Source organism: Scylla paramamosain, chromosome 7 (assembly GCF_035594125.1).
Source record: "Scylla paramamosain isolate STU-SP2022 chromosome 7, ASM3559412v1, whole genome shotgun sequence".
Lineage (NCBI taxonomy): Eukaryota > Metazoa > Arthropoda > Malacostraca > Decapoda > Portunidae > Scylla > Scylla paramamosain.
This window is the reverse complement of record NC_087157.1, coordinates 26295616-26310615: the sequence shown is the minus strand read 5'-3', so window position 1 is coordinate 26310615 and position 15000 is coordinate 26295616. Positions and strand designations below refer to the sequence as shown.

The following is a 15000-nucleotide window of genomic DNA, read 5'->3' as shown; positions in this document are numbered from 1 at the left end:
TGTGTGTGTGTGTGTGTGTGTGTGTGTGTGTGTGTGTGTGTGTGTGTGTGTGTGTGTGTGTGTGTGTGTGTGTGTGTGTGTGTGTCGAAAGACGTGCACTGGAGATGATGAAGGGGAGGAGGGGGAAGGGGGACACGAGACTAGGGAGTAGGTGTCAGGGTGTCAGGGTGTGAGACGCGGTGAGGGGGCGGCAGGTGTGATGGGAGCCGCAACACGAGACAGGGTGGCCAGGTGTCGCCTTTCCCACACACAGTTTTCATAAGAGCCACGAGTCTTTCCTGTGATGGATGAAGCAAAGGCGGCTCGCTCCTATTAACCTATTACCCCCCTTTCCTCGCCACGCCAGCCTCGCCCTTAGCTCACCCGTGCCCAGAGTGGAAGGTCCCGCAGCAGCTGAACGCGAGTCAACACAGGATCAAATATACCGACGTCCTGTGCATCTGGCAGCGGCTCTTGACTCATAAGGACAGCTGGTGTCATGGGGAAAACGTGTCACCAACTCTACAGCTCGACTGGCACCTCTTAGTTCGAATCCCAGTTAGGTGAGGTGAGGTCTCGTGATTTCATGAATATTTGGACTCATACCCGTGGATTAAAAGGAAAGGTGTCATTAAGTCTGTAATTTAATACCACAGATGGATACGTACAGCTGCCTCAACTTGTGATGTGCAAAAATGTTTCAGAAGTTTTAGTAACATCACTAGATTGCGCAAATGCACGTCTGTCTATCTATCTATCTATCTATCCATCAATCACTAGGTAATTTTTTTTTCATCTGTGCCGTATTGAAAAAGAAATATATCCTCTCGTATTGTTAAGAAAGAAATAGAAACTAAAACTACCATTTGTGACCATTAATAAGACACCAATTTATCATTACATAATTACAGCCACTGAACCACCGTACGAGGCTGCTGTGGTCTTGTGGCTGGGATCTCTATACAGGGCTTCCTCTCTGCCGCTGGCGTGGTGCCCAGTGGCTCCCTCCTTGCTAAGTGCCGCGGGTTTTTGTCACTTTGGCCACGTATGAAAGGAAACAATGCGGGGGATGCACAACGGGGCTGATTTGTGGCGGGGATTAATCTTAACTTTAAAGAGACGGCGCGGAGGGAGGGATGGAGGAGAAGAAAGGTAGGGAGAGGAGGGGGCGGGGTGGTGAGAGGGAGGCAAAGGTCCAACCCGATGTCAGCAGTAGAGTGAATTGCCGCCAGTGAAGTCTCCGTGAACTAACTTGCGGGCACATAAACTCGACTCCCACTTACCTCGCTAGTAGGATAAATAATAAACTTCCTCAGTACTTAAAAATGCAGGTATTATTATAAAATTACCTACGCTTATCTCAATCTCATGTGAAGCCATTTATTTTTTCTGGTAGGTAAAGAAACAAAACATACTCAGTTGCAATTCTTCATAATTTAATAATTTTCTTACCCTAACGAAACCAAACTGCCACATCTTCTTATCTTTCTCTAATAATAATTAAAAAGAAATTAGATATAACTGCAATGACAATGCCTTCGCAACAGTTTTACTTGAAAAAAATATTTTCCTGGCACGCAGAGAGAGAGAGAGAGAGAGAGAGAGAGAGAGAGAGAGAGAGAGAGAGAGAGAGAGAGAGAGAGAGAGAGAGAGAGAGAGAGAGAGAGAGAGAGAGAGAGAGTCCGTAATTCCCTAATAACACAACACCACAATGAGTATATCATCACAAGACGCTGCCCGTGGAGAGAGAGAAAAAAAAACCCTCGAAGCCTACCAGTAAATACTCCAGGCTCAGCATCGGCCGCGTATGACGATGCTGAGAGTTAGAAAACATCCACAAATCGGGTATTGAGAATCCAGATCCCTGTCCGATATTGACGAACGAGGTAAGCCGATTTCCCCAGCTACGGGTTTTATCTACGAGTGTTTATTTTCTTTATATATATACGGTTTTTTTTTTCCAAATTTCTGAAGCTTTTATTTCGTGGATGATGTCTTGGGATTGTCACAGCGGGAGGAGGTGTGGTTGGGCTGCGGGAGTGAGGTAATATGATGCTGCTTCCCTGCTGGCTGTGGAAGGGAGGGAGGGGGTGGGGGTGGGGGATGAGCTGAGGAACGAAAGACGAATTAGAGCACGATAACATAGCTAAACATTCAGAGGTCCCAGCAATACACGTCTGGCCAGGATGAAGACACAGCAGCTTTAGGAAGACCGTGGCTGATGCGGGAGGTGAACCTGGAAGCGTGGAGGGTTTGATGCTCTCACCGCCTCACCTTTTCCGCCGCATGGCCCGTCCTGATCACTGAGGGAGCGGGGAAAAATATCCTACCGAATATTTCGCAGGGGAAGCCTCAGTTCCTATTCTAATACTCTGTCCCAACGCCCGCCCCTCCAATTCCTTCCCAACCCCTCCCAGCCCCTCCCAGCCCCTCTTCGGCTTGCCACTCACCAGCTTTTCACCGCCAACCATCGGGGAGACGAGGAGAGTCTCGTTGCCCAGCTGGATGATGCCCGCCAAGCCATTGCAGGTCCTGAAGGCAGCGATGGCGCCCGAGTAGTCCTTCACTGTGCCGTGGTAGTAGCAGTGCTCCAGCTGGGGGGGGAAGAAAGACCCGGTTAGTACAATGTTCTGACTCTGCATCACGTGATCACAGGATAATACGTTGAAATATGCATATCACATTACATTGAAGTCCTTTGGCCTTATCCTATCAGTTCGTGTTAACCTCCGTGAAACCCAAACGCGTGGAATCCGATGATTAATGGAAGAGAAGGCAATGGGGAGGAGATGATGGGGAGGGAGCCAAGGTGAGGCAAAATGACCCCATCGTCCCGTTACCCACACGGAAATAAGACCCACTTCTTATTAGCAGGGGGAGGAATTACATCTCGGGAGGGGAGAGTGAGAGAGGGAGGAAGAGAGGGAGGGTTCCTTGTGTTAGACATTTCACGGTGGACTGGAGGACCTGATGAGGTGGATGGACGGGTGAAGAGTGGAGGGATACCAGTCTTCACTCCACCAAACTGACCTTCCCCATGTTTGTCTTCCTCCACATCCCCGGCAAGACTCGGGAACCCGTCCACATGTCAACACTAATCATACACCTGTACGCTTAATCAAGTATGGAACGACTTATCTCCCCAAAGTAATTAGAGTCAGTCTTAATTTGGTTTTCCCCCGTCCTTCCTTCCTCCGGAGTCCCCGTTGCCCGCGAGGCTTCCTGGAGAGCATTAATAAGGCTCAAATAGCTCTTAATAAGGCTTGAGGAGGACCGTATTAGATGATCCAACACATTCAGTCTTTCTCTCTTCCCTCGCCTCGCCTCGCCCTGCCTTCGCTCAGTTATGTGCCAGATTCATCTATCTACTCGAGGGATTGACTCATTATTGCTGCTGCTGCTGCCATTGTTGCATCGCCCGGCATTACTCATTCTAGAGAGAGAGAGAGAGAGAGAGAGAGAGAGAGAGAGAGAGAGAGAGAGAGAGAGAGAGAGAGAGAGAGAGAGAGAGAGAGAGAGAGAGAGAGAGAGAGCGCCATCTATACTTGAGCACTAAACACACACACACACACACACACACACACACACACACACACACACACACACACACACACACACACACAAACAAAAGCGATGCACTCACTCACCAATCCTCAACTTTCACTCCGCCATAAAAAAAAAAAAAAAAAAAAAAAACGAGAGAGAGAGGACACAAAACAACCGCACCACAAGACAGAACCTCCCATCCCTCACCCCTCTCTCCCTAACCTCCCCCTTTCTCCATAACCTCAAACCTAACACGAGCAGGCAGGCAGAAGCGGCGGCACCACCACCACCACCACCACCACCACCACCACCAGGTTTTTTCATCACAAATATTATGATAAATGCAATCCATCATCTAAAAAGAGTGGACCAGCCTGAACCAGAGTAATATCCATTGTGTGAGGGAGCCCCGTAACTGTGTGTGTGTGTGTGTGTGTGTGTGTGTGTGTGTGTGTGTGTGTGTGTGTGTGTGTGTGTGTGTGTGTGTGTGTGTGTGCCCTCGAGGGTTGGGAGGGTAAGAGGACGGGTGGTGAGGGATAGGGGATGGAGGGAGGAAGGGAGATACAGAAGTGAGGGATAGGAAGGGAGAGAGAGAGAGAGAGAGAGAGAGAGAGAGAGAGAGAGAGAGAGAGAGAGAGAGAGAGAGAGAGAGAGAGAGAGAGAGAGAGAGAGAGAGAGAGAGAGAGAGAGAGGGGCAGTAGTGAGGGGTGGGGCAGGGAGGGAGGGAGGTAGTAGTGAGGGCTGGTTCACAAGAGAGGGAGGCGGTAACCCTTGGCAGTGCAGCTCTTACACAGATTAATCTCGATCCTCTCATTACATGGCAACAAAGAGGCTCGGATGCTACTACGATGACTTGGGAGAAGCGTTCTAATCTTGCCTAACCTAACCAAATCTAACCTAACCTAATGTCGATCCTTTCATAGAGACTCGGATGCCACTACGATAACTGGGGAAGACAGCGAGTCCCAACCTAACCTAACCTAATGTCGATCTTCTCATTGTATGGCCACAAAGAGGATCGGTTGCTACTACAATAAGTGGAAAGGGCAGTGTGTCCCAATCTAACCTAACCAAACCTGGGCGAGGGGCTGTGCAGATTCCTACAGAGGTTACAGAGTACGTTTCCCAGACTTCTTTTGTTTTTATGTACTTTTCCATTACCTGGCAGAGACACTCCGGGAATTTATGCCATATGCAAAGAGCTCTGTCAAGGTTTTAATGTATAACGTCACAATTCTGGTGATGCTAAGGGTGCGGGAGACGGGACGCGGGTGAGGGGGGTGGTGGGTGACGGGTGGGTGAGGGTCGAAGGCGGAGGAGCAGAGGCGGAGGAGAAGGGAAAGGTCCACGCTTTTATCTAAGCTGAAAATAATCCGATTTCTTAACTCCCATGTGACTCCAGCCTTGGGAAGTACACAGCTTGCCTATCGGCCACAAAGTTAAGCAGAGTAAATAGGTGAATGAATAAATGCTCGTGTGTAGATCAACATAGGGAGGTCTGACTGTGGCCTACTGCATTATTTGTTTATTTTAAGGAGTTGGACTTAACATATATGTACGGGTAACAAACTCTCACTCTCTCTCTCTCTCTCTCTCTCTCTCTCTCTCTCTCTCTCTCTCTCTCTCTCTCTCTCTCTAGTTCCTGTCCACCTTCACCAAGCCCTTTTGAGGTTCATTTCCTTTTCCCTTTCCCCATTAAGACGGATAAAGGAGAGACTAAGGGACACGAGGGATGAGGCACGTCCTAGGGAGGAGGCGCCCCTGGGCCGCTGGTGTGCTGGAGTGATGGACAGCAACACAAAACTTAAGTAGGCAGAAGACAGGTACCGCATGATTAAGAAGATTAACACTAAGTACCGGTGTTTCCTAACTGTAATTACAGGAATGTGAGACTCTCAAGAAGGCAACGGGGATTCAACTGAAGGTGCAACTCCCACTCCACCTCCACTTCATCACTCCATTCCATCTGTAACTCTATAACCTCATCCACAACCCTATATCTCATCTACAAGGGCAATAAAACTGAAGAAAAGGCCCACTTGTGTGCTAGTTCCCAAAGGGAAGTCAAATATAATAATGAAATATTGGAGAATGTGTCTTGAAACCTTCTTTTAAAGAATTTAAGTCATAAGAAGGTGGAAATACAAAAGTAGGCAGGGAGTTCCAGAGTTTACCTTCGTACTCTTGACTATCAGGAATTTTTTATGTAAGGGAGGCGCTGGCTAAGGACAACAAAAACAGGAGACAAAAAGTCTCACTAAAGATGACAGTACCAAAATAGTCCAAAAAGAAAGTCCAGAGTTATGAGAACTGTCACGAAATTTATCAATCCTATCCTAGATATCAAGATAGCACTGGAATTTAGACAGGACTTAAAATGACAGATGTAAGTTTCAATAATTTGTACATAAAAAAAAGGGACAGGAAGGCATTGGTTTCTCAAATAGTGCTAGATGACTAGAATAAACTCAGTAACCAAGGTGTTAGTGCAGAGTCAATAGGGAGCTTTGAAAAGAATAAATACAAAAAGGATGCTAGGTGGACGTACGTAAGCATGCCACGTGTAGGCCTACTGGCTTTTTACAGCTTCCCTTATGTTCGTTACGTCCCCGATAGCAGCCTACCCTCCCTCAGGGACACGCCACACAATGCTTCTTCGGGGGCGCTCGTAAGTCTTTCTCACTCAGGATGGAATGTTTTTAAGCAAGACAATGTGAAATACAGACAAATTACCACCAACTCAACACTGCTGGCCACAACACACCTGCATCCGGGGGAGCAATTAGGGAGCCACACAAAGCCACGTCTTAGCTAATCCCGGCTTTGTGGCAGGCGCCCAGAATACCGAGAGAGAGTTTGAATCATATTCTGAAACACTTCTGAGCAGCACGTCCACTACTTTCACAAGGCTCTAGTTGAAGTTACACGAGGTTTTTTAACTGTTCATACGGTTCAGTGACAAAATAAAAAGGTTTCTACATTAATAAAAGGAGAAACGATCTTGAGAACCCTGCTAATCATCTCCGTGGCCCTTGGTGTCGTGGTGAGGAGAGCAAATACGGACCTTAGAAGCGAGAAAGACGGAGCGAGGGAATCCACCGCGCCACACACACACACACACACACACACACACACACACACACACACACACACACACACACACACACACACACACACACACACACACACACACACACACACACACCCTAAAAGATGAACGTGTTTAATGACCCGCCGCACATTAGGCTCAACAGAGATCGCCGTTGTGAATATATAGCCTCCGTGCGTCATGGGGGCGGTATTCAGAAATACTCGTACTTCGCTCTCTCACCGCGACTTCCAAAGGCCACAGAGATAATCAGTCAGGTTCTCAAGGGTCTTTCTCCTGTTAATAATGTAGAAATCTTGTTAATTTGTTACTAGAACCATACAAACACTCTTAAAAATTTTGTGTAACTTTAACAAGAGTCTTTTGAAATTAGTCGATGTGTTTTAGAATATGGAGCATGTTTTCAGGGGCGCATCACCGCGAGGCTGGGAGGGGAGAGTCGGCCGCGAGAGGGAGTGCACGGCGGCCTAATGGGGCTGGATCCTCCCTAGCCGTGATACTGATCCCTTGCCGAGTATGGAGGTCAAACCACCGGCCCAGCATTACCTCGTGTCAGTTTGCCTGGAGGTAGTTTAACCCTTTGAGTGGTAATATGATGCTTGTTAACGCTTTCAGGAGTAAAATGATACTTGTTACTTTATTATGGTAAACCTACACGATCGTACTCTGACATAAGAAATCTACTGATACTTAAAAGTTTGGTGTTTCCCTTCATGGCTTCTACACGCTGTGCTTCTTACATTTTATTGTTCTTAATTTTTTTTCTTACAGTTGTTCATATCCATCTTGATGTACGGTAATTTAGGCGTGTGTACAGGTACGTATTTATGCATTTGTCCATTCGTTCTCAAGGGTGTCATGTTATTTGCCGAGTTCGCCCTGAAAAGGAACACGTTTACTTAGTGTCCACCGTGTTCCGTTTTCCTTCTAAACATATCTTTGTTCTTAGTTATAAGTTAGTATAAGACTTATTTACTCATTTTATATCATGTAGTATCATTCTCTTCATAATTTAAGTTCTTTATATGTAAGGGAAAATGTGAGGTGGAATGTGTGGAGGCGAGGGGACGATACACGTTTGGCTTGTGTATCTGACTCAGCAGAATTTCAGAGTGCCAGAGGCCCTGAGGGATAACAGAGGGTGGCGTTTCTCAGGGGATAAATTCGAGTGTGGTGTGGTGACCGACTGTATGTGTAGAGGTATTTGTGATGTGGTGGTATAATCCTGATATCCAGGATCAGGTTGGTGATTTTTTTTTGTGGTACCAAGACCTCTTTTCCGCTGAAATGTGGTTGGTGAGTTGTGTTGGTTATGTAACGCTGAGGGGATAGTGTCGGGGTGAGAGGCAGCCATTTTGTAGTTGGGGCTGCGGTGGTGTTGTGGCGTCATTGGTGTCTTTGGGGGTGGTGTTATGGTGTTATAGGTGATCTATGGTGATGGTGATGTCTTATGAGGTCTGAGGAGGTAAAATACGTGAATTGTTACTTGGTGACACGGTGACAGCGTCTAGGGAAATTCCCGCAGCTGGGAAAAATATTTCAGCGGCCTATGAAGGAGTGAAAGGGTCTTAATGCTTTGTGAAGTGACGGGAATGTCATATATTGGTGTGTATAACCTTTGAGCAATAAGGGAGGCGATATAGGAGCCTGTGTAAAAGAGGGAATCTATTGTGATTGAGTGTGGGGATTATCCTGTGTTGGTCTTGGGTAGAAATTTGTCCCCTAATTTCCTTTAATGTGTACTACCTCAAGTTATTTGTAAGTTAACATTATATTCAATATATCCTGTTATTATATAGAATAATTGTGTTTTCTATTCAACATTGATCTGGTATTGAGGTGATTTCTGGCGTGCTGTGCCAAGGTAAGGGTTTTGTGAGAGGGTTTAATAGCTAACAATTTCGGGTAGGTCGGTTAGGTATTCGAGGCCTTTAAAAATCCAGACCTTTAAGACTTTCTGGGATCAGTGTAACGTCCACTTTCTTGGAAAGATAACCGGGATCGTGACAAGGGCAGTAAAATTATAGGATCATCTTCTTACCACTAGGATCTTTTACTTCTTCTTACCATTATTATAATTCACTCTATGTACACATTTGTTAATCTATATTCTTGAGTATAGCAAAATAACAGTACGTATATCAGCCTTCGGCTTCTTATTACTACCTCTTTTAATTTCGCCCTACATACAAACACTGAAGATAAGCCACTGAAAGATTTTCCCTTAAACTTAAACACTTTCAGTCCCTTAATACGATACGTAGACAAGAACAGACGGATCCGAAAGCACTCACACTCACACACAGCTTCCCCCCATACACACACCTATCAACACTCTCCCACCACGCACAGACACACAGTAACCCATACACCCCCCTTACATCCACCCCCACTCATACAGACACACAACACCCTCTACCCCCACCCCAAAAAAAAAAAAAAAAAAAAGAAAAAAATCAACACTGCTTTCACCCCGCCCCCCCACCAGTACACACCTATCAACACTCCCCCCCCCCCACGCACATTTACCAACACTCACAGGCAGATAAAAAAAAAAAAAATGAAGAGACAGGGACGGAAAAAAAAAGAGAGCGAGCGAGCAAGCGAGTGAGAGGGAGATAGAGTCCACGCAGAGAGGAGCCGAAGACCTGACCTGCAGTTTGTGAAGTGGACCGCGGCACTCAAACAGGTGAAACAGGTGAAACAGATGAGCTCCAGCACGGGTGACTGGGCACACACGAGGCGGCTGCAGCGGATCCCACACCCAGCAGGTATAAATATGGGCCAGGGGACTACTGCCTTCAGCCCACCTCATTTATCTTGCCAAATGGCCTCTAACTGCCGCCCACCAGATGAAACAAAACAAAAGACAGCCGCCTAGAGTTCCCTGCCAGGCGGTGGGTTCTCATGCTTGTTTCCCCAGAATTTCCAAACCTTTATTCATGGGGTCTCTCTCTTTCTCTCTCTCTCACACACACACACACACACACACACACACACACACACACACACACACACACACACACTGCCTATACGTAATCAGCAAAAGAAAGACACTAGCATCTTTGCGTAGAGAGAGAGAGAGAGAGAGAGAGAGAGAGAGAGAGAGAGAGAGAGAGAGAGAGAGAGAGAGAGAGAGAGAGAGAGAGAGAGTGGTTGTCATGGGGAATAATATCACTGGCGGCACTATGACAACCAGAGAGGAGAGGAGAGCGGAGTCACTAGCTACACACACACACCTAACCTCTCCCTTCCCTTCTCTCTCTCTCTCTCTCTCTCTCTCTCTCTCTCTCAGCACACAAACACACAGAGTCAACAACAAGCGCCCACTACCGGTAACCACCACAAGCCGTGCGCCACAAGCCAGCCCCACCATCACCACCACCACCACCACAGCAGCAGCAGCAGCAGACAGCGGGGACACCAATACGCAGAACAAAACACACACTAATACTGATCAGAGCATCGCAGAACACCTAAGAGTGAATAAACACAGGCAGTCTACGCGGGAAATCGTTCGCCTGTGGATTGAAATTGGTTCTGGGAGGTGTGGACGTGTAGGGGCAAGGAGGCAGGGAGGAAGATGTGTGGGGATGTACAGGGGAAGGAGACAGGGAAGCAGGGGCGTGTGGGTATATGGGGATGTGTAAAGGAGGAAAGCAGGAGCGTGTGGGGTTGTGGGGATATACAGGAGAGGGAAGCAGGAGCGTGTGGGGATGTGGGGATGTACAGAGGAGGGACGCAGGGAGGCAGGGGGAAATGGGGATGTCCTATAGAGTTATGGAAGAGCAGCGCGTTGTCAACACAGGCCACGAGTCAACAAACACCAACAGGATGGTTCCAAAGATTCCGCCAAATAGACCGGCAAGCTGACGGTACACAGACACACACATATATGCATACATACATACATGCATACATACAAAACAGACAAAGGCATGGAAACACATATACGCAGACAGGCAGGATGGTAGGCAGGCGTTCTCTCTCTCTCTCTCTCTCTCTCTCTCTCTCTCTCTCTCTCTCTCTCTCTCTCTCTCTCTCTCTCAGACCGTAACCTTTAATTTGTATGGTGTCACGCAAGATCTACAAACGCATTTCTACAGTACAACACTGCCATTGTAAGCCACCGTTACGAAGTGCTAAGCGTTACACTGGCCGGGCATTACTGTACAGCCGCCGCCAGGACAAGGGTGGACCGGAGGGCAGGCGGGGAGGCTAAGATGAAGCAAAGACACGGTTGTTCAGCTCTTCTCATGCAGGAAGGATGAGTAACGGCAGTCGTCATGCGGCCAGAAAGGTCAGAGGTGAGGCTTGGATGCTGGGCTCTCTCTCTCTCTCTCTCTCTCTCTCTCTCTCTCTCTCTCTCTCTCTCTCCACCACACGCCACACTCAATATTCCGCTCTCCGTGGCTGGCTCCCCTCACCGGCTTGTACCTCCGCGGCCCTTACAATGCTCTCAACCTCAGTTTGTGGTTCATTCCTCGCTAATCTTGTCCACATTTTTCACGTCCACGTTACGTCAGCTTATTTATCAGTGTTCCGGAGGCTGTGCGCGGAGTGGGGTCAGACTGACTGCCGTAATGATGGTCCAGACTCGTGTGGGAACATGAGCGATTCACACAAAAACTTTAATTCTACGACGTAAATAACAGGCTCTCTCTCTCTCTCTCTCTCTCTCTCTCTCTCTCTCTCTCTCTCTCTCTCTCTTGCTCTCTTGTTTTTTGGTCTATCGGTTTCTTTCGTTATTGGTTAAGAAGGGTTGGTCACTTATGAGGGATTTCTATTGCGTTGAAATTAAATGTGAAAGTATTTACACACACACACACACACACACACACACACACACACACACACACACACACACGTTGCCTGCCACTCAGTGAAGTACTCCGCCGCAAAACCGAACACTGTAACGATTTCTGGATGACTTAACTCTTCCCTGTTCCACCCCATCGCTGACAGAACAGATGCAGCAGTGCCGCCAGTAACCGTGTTAACGAGAGCAGGGGCAATAGTACCAGGACCCACATTAGCAGCACCAACGTGAACAACGACAACGATGACGATTCACTCTTGGGGATGTGATGAATAAGGCAAATTTTCTGCGTTTTTCTGCTTGGGTCCTTTCATTACGGTGTTGGGGCCATCTGGTGAGCATGATGCCCATACCCACCCACCCACCCACCCACACACACACACACACACACACACACACACACACACATAACAGCCTAGCAGGCCTCACACACCAGCCTCGTTTGCATCAAGACTCATTAACATTTAGCTCTCAATCATTTTATATTCGCTAGATCCACTGAGCCGTAACCCGTCTGTTGTCCGCTTTGAGCACCACCAAATATCGGTCTCATGTGTGTGTGTGTGTGTGTGTATATATATATATATATATATATATATATATATATATATATATATATATATATATATATATATATATATATATATATATATATATATATATATATATAAGTTCGACAAGACTTTCTAATATGGTTCAGTGTTGTTCTGTCTGCGGCGAAGGAATTCCCGGCCAGTGTGGCGGTGTGACGGTGTGGTGGTGTGGCGGCGCTTGACAGGTCATTAAAGAGGGCCGGTGTGAGAGCGGGCCGCCGCGTGTCCCTCCGCCCGTCCCTCACACACGCCGCGCCATCAATATGAAATATACGATTCAGCTCCTTTACCAATTTAACACAGGAAGTGATTGATGACGATGCTCGGCGGAAAGGGACTCATGAATACTATGAAACGTCCAGGAGCCAATAACACCTTGTCCGTCAATAATGAAGCCAGCACATTGCACTTATGGTAATGGCGCCACACAAAGGCTTCACAGTGACGAGGGACACGGGTGACCTGAGCACCGCGGGTCACGCACGACTGCCGCCGCCCACTGAGCATGCAGCGTAAGGCACTGACCCCTCACGCCTGACTTTGCTTGCTGGAGGAGGCACTTCTCGTGTTCCTTGACAGTAGAAACCCTGGCAGATGTTGATACGCTGACCTTGCGCCGCGCCCCTCACTCCTCAGAGGGCGTCACACATATACACACAGTGAGGAGGGAACCGCGTCACCAACAGTTAGATTTGTCCCTCACGGCTAGCAAAAAAGTGACACGGAGACATGTGTGGACACCATGTAGAACAAAGCGAATGAACTCAGGCTGATTAACTTTTCATCCAAAAGTTTGCTTGTCATTAACTTTCAATTGTTTGTTAAATATTTAAATGGTAATGCTGTGAGCGAAGACACTTGAAACATGTCTGCGGGTTGGGGACGGGAAGGCAACCATTTGTTACCGATAAGTGGAAAGCAATTATTCCAACAAACATTTGGCAGACGAGTACAAGTTTTATGTCCTGGTAACTTTAACAGTCACGCTGAAGAAATTACTGGTCTAAATGTTATCACACACACACACACACACACACACACACACACACACACAAGACGTCAAGACGAAGCAGGTGAGGAATTGCAAGCAGCGAGAGTGTGGGAAGGAGTGAGTTGGATGACAAGTGGGAGGCGGTAGTGGTGGAGGAACACACAGGTGAAGATGAAAAAAACAAAGTGAGGGGAAGAAAGAGAGCAAGGGATAACAAATGAGCGAAGACCACGGGAAGAAGTAATGCGCTGGGAGTGTTTATGGCCGTGTGGTGAAGGAGGAGAGGCGCAACACCCACACCCACACTCAGGTGATAACACGTGGACTCCAGCACACTAACACTGCGAGAGGAAGCCAAACTCTGTCTCTCAGATACACGTAAAGAAGAGTAGAGATAAAAAAAAAACTGTCTACTAATTTCGTTCAGACTTATGAAAGGGTGTGTCTATATGATGAAATAGAGTTAAAGAATAATTTAACCTTCAGATATAGATATTTCTTGACCAATGCATATTGTAGTATTTCATTGATAGGTCAACTATCTACCTCTCTATTTGACTGTTAATTTAATATCTATCATCTTCAGCTATTTGTACGCCTATTCAATATACTATTTATTCCATCTATGCAGAAATCGATATATCTGTTTATGTATCACTTTATCTGTCTATCTATTCCTATATCATTCAGTACATCTATCTGTAATTCTATTTAAATATATGCCTGTCTATCTATCAATTATGCAAATATCTGTCTTCCTGTCTGTTCATTAATTCATTCATCTATACATTAACAGTCTATTCATTTACCTATCAGTCAATCAGTCTATCTATCGGTCTACCAAGTCACAATATATTTACTCATGATAAATCTCTCTACCTGTATCTTTCTTTTGTTACAGTTCTCCACGTAACAAATATATCCTTCAGCACCACCACCTCGTACAAGCGGGTATCCCTCCGCGGCCATATGCAGCCCGCGGCGGGAATGTGATCACACACATTGAACACTAATCATGAGTGTCGCTCTGTGTGGCGTGATCGATGCCCTGCCACTCAAATGACACACACTTGCCACTCACACCTTCTCCAGATCTCTCTCTCTCTCTCTCTCTCTCTCTCTCTCTCTCTCTCTCTCTCTCTCTCTCTCTGAATCGTGTCTTATTTTAAAGCTGTGTTCTTCATATCAACACATCTACGTACGTATGTCACAGTATTTCTCTCTCTCTTAAAAATATTCTCAAAGCTCGTTCATTGATTAGTTTTAGTCAGTTTTATCAGTTTCTATCTCGTGTTAATAATTTGTAAGACACGTAGGTGATTGAAAATGGTATGGAATGTTGTGTGTGTGTGTGTGTGTGTGTGTGTGTGTGTGTGTGTGTGTGTGTGTGTGTGTGTGTGTGTGTGTGTGTGTGTGTGTGTGTGTGTGTGTGTGTGTGTGTGTGTGTGTGTGTGTGTGTGTGTGTGTGTGTGTGTGTGTGTGTGTGTGGAGGAGGATGATATTAATGAGAGCTACCAGCATTCGAGTCTGGTTACCTGCATGTACTCTATCACAGACATTTCGGTAACTGTAGTAGTAATGAACCTTAATTATTGAGTAGGGGAGAGAAAATACACTTTAGTTCTTCCTCTTTCCCCTCTTCGTTATTCATAAAAAAAAAAAAAAAATGGTATTGCAGTGTGGTAAGGGATGGTGAGAAGTGTGGTGAAGATGGTTTTGGTGACAGTGGTGATAAACATAAGAACATAAGAAAATAAGAGAAGCTGCAGGAAGCCATCAGGCCTACACGTGACATTCCCTGTATGAAACACCTATTTCCTCTTATCATCCCTATCCATAAATTTGTCTTATCTTCTTTTAAAGTTCCCTAATGATTCAGCACTAACAACCTGATTACTGAGTCCATTCCATTAATCTACCACTGCGTTTGAGAACCAATTTCTTCTTATCTCTTTATTTAACT

General features: G+C 46.4%; 1 protein-coding gene across 2 annotated transcripts in view; it reads right to left on the bottom strand.

Moving 5' to 3' along the window:
- The window catches only part of LOC135102265 (disintegrin and metalloproteinase domain-containing protein 11-like), a 345267-nt gene that overhangs the window by 128363 nt on the left and 201904 nt on the right, over nucleotides 1-15000 (bottom strand). For both annotated transcript variants that reach the window (XM_064007210.1, XM_064007209.1), the window contains exon 7: nucleotides 2430-2573. In XM_064007210.1, coding sequence (XP_063863280.1) covers nucleotides 2430-2573 — 144 coding nt within the window. The remainder of the gene's footprint in view (nucleotides 1-2429; nucleotides 2574-15000) is intronic.